General features: G+C 38.8%; 1 protein-coding gene across 1 annotated transcript in view; it reads right to left on the minus strand.

Annotated features, from left to right (window-relative positions):
* Positions 1–2,207, minus strand: part of LOC107301213 (cathepsin B-like) — a gene marked incomplete at both ends in the record, with an annotated part of 5,906 nt that extends 3,699 nt beyond the window's left edge. Inside the window, 3 exons of the mRNA XM_015830467.1 lie at positions 473–591; positions 1,051–1,165; positions 2,122–2,207. Coding sequence (XP_015685953.1) covers positions 473–591; positions 1,051–1,165; positions 2,122–2,207 — 320 coding nt within the window. The remainder of the gene's footprint in view (positions 1–472; positions 592–1,050; positions 1,166–2,121) is intronic.
* Between the last annotated feature and the right edge of the window lie 663 nt (positions 2,208–2,870).

Raw genomic sequence — 2,870 nt, forward strand, 5'->3', positions numbered from 1 at the left:
CCAAGGGACTCGCAGGAGTCTTCTCCAGCACCATAGTTCAAAGGCCTCAATTCTTTGTTGCTCAGCCTTTCTTATGGTCCAACTTTCACATCCATACATTGCAACTGGGAAAACCATGGCCTTGACTATACACACTTTTGTTGGCAGGGTGATGTCTCTGCTTTTTAGTATGCTGTCTAGATTTGCCATAGCTTTCCTCGCCAGGAGCAAGCGTCTTTTAATTTCTTGGCTGCAGTCCCCATCTGAGGTGATGTTGGAGCCCAGGAAAATAAAATCTGTCACTACCTCCCCTTTTAATCTTAGACCACACAGTTCCAGCCATTCTGGAGCAGTCTGAGGGCTTGCTAGAACTCAATCTTCCAGAACAAAGCCTTCTGAACTCAACATATGTGGGTGTTCTCCCTGAACTTTCCAGTGTCATTCCTGAACATATGAACAGAAAAAACAAGTGACAAGGTAGGAAGTGACTTACCCCATCCCACATTCAGATCCACAGCAAGAGAGCAGATCTTCAGCAGAAATTTCCACATTCACTTTGCCATTAGTATGGACACAAACACGATCCGACATGGCTTCAACTGCACCAAATGCCTACAAAAACAATCCAAAAGTTTGGTCAGTGGCACTCTTGAGACCTGTAGACTATCCTAATGCCCTGTCCGACTACCACCAAGCAAAAAATATATATTAGTCTCTTTTTCTCACTGAAAGCTCTTCTGGACTTTCTTTGGGCACATGTACACTGATGTTTCTTAATGGATAGGTGGTTCCAATACAAATTGAGTCATAGGGTTGTGTAAGAATTCACATATACACTGACTGTGTTAGGAGATGTTTCTCTTAACTGTAATTTAAGAGTATGCCGCTACAACTGAGTTCACACCATGCATAAATTAGTGCCATGCATGAATTTAGCTAATATGCATTTTTTCAAGCATCAGATGCTTCTATTAAAGCTGGAGAACTGGATATGAACTACTAGATCTGCTGAATTCTGGCCTGTGGCAATTTCTTCTTGGATCAATTTCTAGACTTAGGAAAGGAACTTACCCAGCAGGAACCACAAGAGCCTTGGTCTCTGATTTCACTAATGGTCGGGCAGTTTGGCCATTGTTGCCTTGAATCGAAGCTTTTTGGCAAGACCAAATCACCAGCAAATTCAAACCTTTCAAACAATATGGAAGAAGTTGGGTGAAAAAGAGACAGAATCATGCTCTAATTAACTAAGGTCTTTTTCCAACCAAAATCCTTGGATTTAATAATCTCTTTATGTCAGACCTTCAATTTTGCTTCCAGCATGTTGACAAAATACTAGCATACATATGATTCAGAGTTGACACTGTATATAAAAGGGATCTATTTAATAACTTCAAAGTTTACTCCTCATGAATGTATTAGTAATATTTTGATCTGGATCTACATCTGTCCAGATTAATTCATTCCACTAAAAAGCAAGACTATCAACAAATCATTGTTGTAGATTTCAAGACAGCCACCCAAATTTTGAAAAGGATGGCAGTATATAAATGCCAACTACATTTTTTTTAATGTGAGGCATCCTGTTTTCTTGCTCTTTTATTTTTTAAAAATAAAAACATAGGAAAGCTGTCTAATATCAACTCACACTGCTGGATCAAATTTTTAAAGACAGTCTGGATAAGTCCCTGCACTTTTCTTGGCAATATTTCTCAGAAGTGATTTGTCGTTGCCTCCTTTCTAAGGCTGAGAGTGACTGGCACAAGGTCATCCACTGGCTTTGTGCCTAAGGTGGGAGTAGAACTCAAAGTCTCCTAGTTTCTAGTGAGATGCTTTAACAACTACACCAACAACTACACCATTTACCTTAATCTTTAAATATAAAAGTAATAACAACAGTTCAGAATTTCAGCAGTGGTGTTTCCCAGTCCCGTCAGGCTATTAAACTAACACTTTCTCCATAAAAAACAGTTGTTATATTGTTAAAATAAGACTTTTCTTTTATATCCAATAGCAACTTTAATACAGCTGTAACCAGGAAGCCATTCCTGAGAGTAGAAAGCAAGATAGCCATTATCTGAAGAGTCCAAAAGTTCAAGAACACACATGCAGCAGGATTAGAAATAGAGCACATATATATCCCACCTTTCTGGCAATTTGGGGCCATGCAAGAAAGTGCCACACAAAGTCTTCATGTAACTCATATCAGCATTGGCAAAGTTGTGTCCAGCCTTTAAAAAAAGTAAAAATAACAATAACACATATTATAATCTAGACCTTTCACCCCAACCACAACTATTGCTTACTAATTAAACACATAATTAAACACATTTGTACAAATGAACTCATGATCCCACAATCTGCACACTCACACTATTTCTTTATGGCAGGCAGAGATAAAATATATGTTTGATAAAATACTGTCTTTAGTAAATGCTGCCTTTACTTGGATGAAAGACTAGATTCTCTCTTCCTGCCACTGCTAACAATTTACTTTTAAGGCAGAACAGTTTTTTTTTATCCTGCCTTTATGATTTTTATAAATAACTCAGGGCAGTAAACATACTTAATACACCTTTCTCCTCCTACACCTTAATTCAGAGCCCTAGTCAAGTTTTTTAAAGCAGGCATATCCAACCTTGGCAGCTTTAAGACTTGTGGACATGGCTGCCTGGGGAATTTTAGGAGTTGAAGTATACAAATCTTAAAGTTGCCAAGGTTAGACACCCGTTTTAAAGCTTTATGAAAGGCCATCAGAGTTGGGGCCCTTGTAATCTCTGGGGGGAGAATATTCCACAGAGCAGGGGCTACTGTGAAAAGGCTAGTTGTCTGTCAGCTGACACTTTGGGGGAGGGTGGAAATATAGTATTTGCCAGTCAACTGGCAGTTTAAAA

The sequence above is a fragment of the Protobothrops mucrosquamatus genome, unplaced genomic scaffold (assembly GCF_001527695.2).
Source record: "Protobothrops mucrosquamatus isolate PMUCROS unplaced genomic scaffold, P.Mucros_1.0 scaffold10725, whole genome shotgun sequence".
Classification (NCBI taxonomy): Eukaryota; Metazoa; Chordata; class Lepidosauria; order Squamata; family Viperidae; genus Protobothrops; species Protobothrops mucrosquamatus.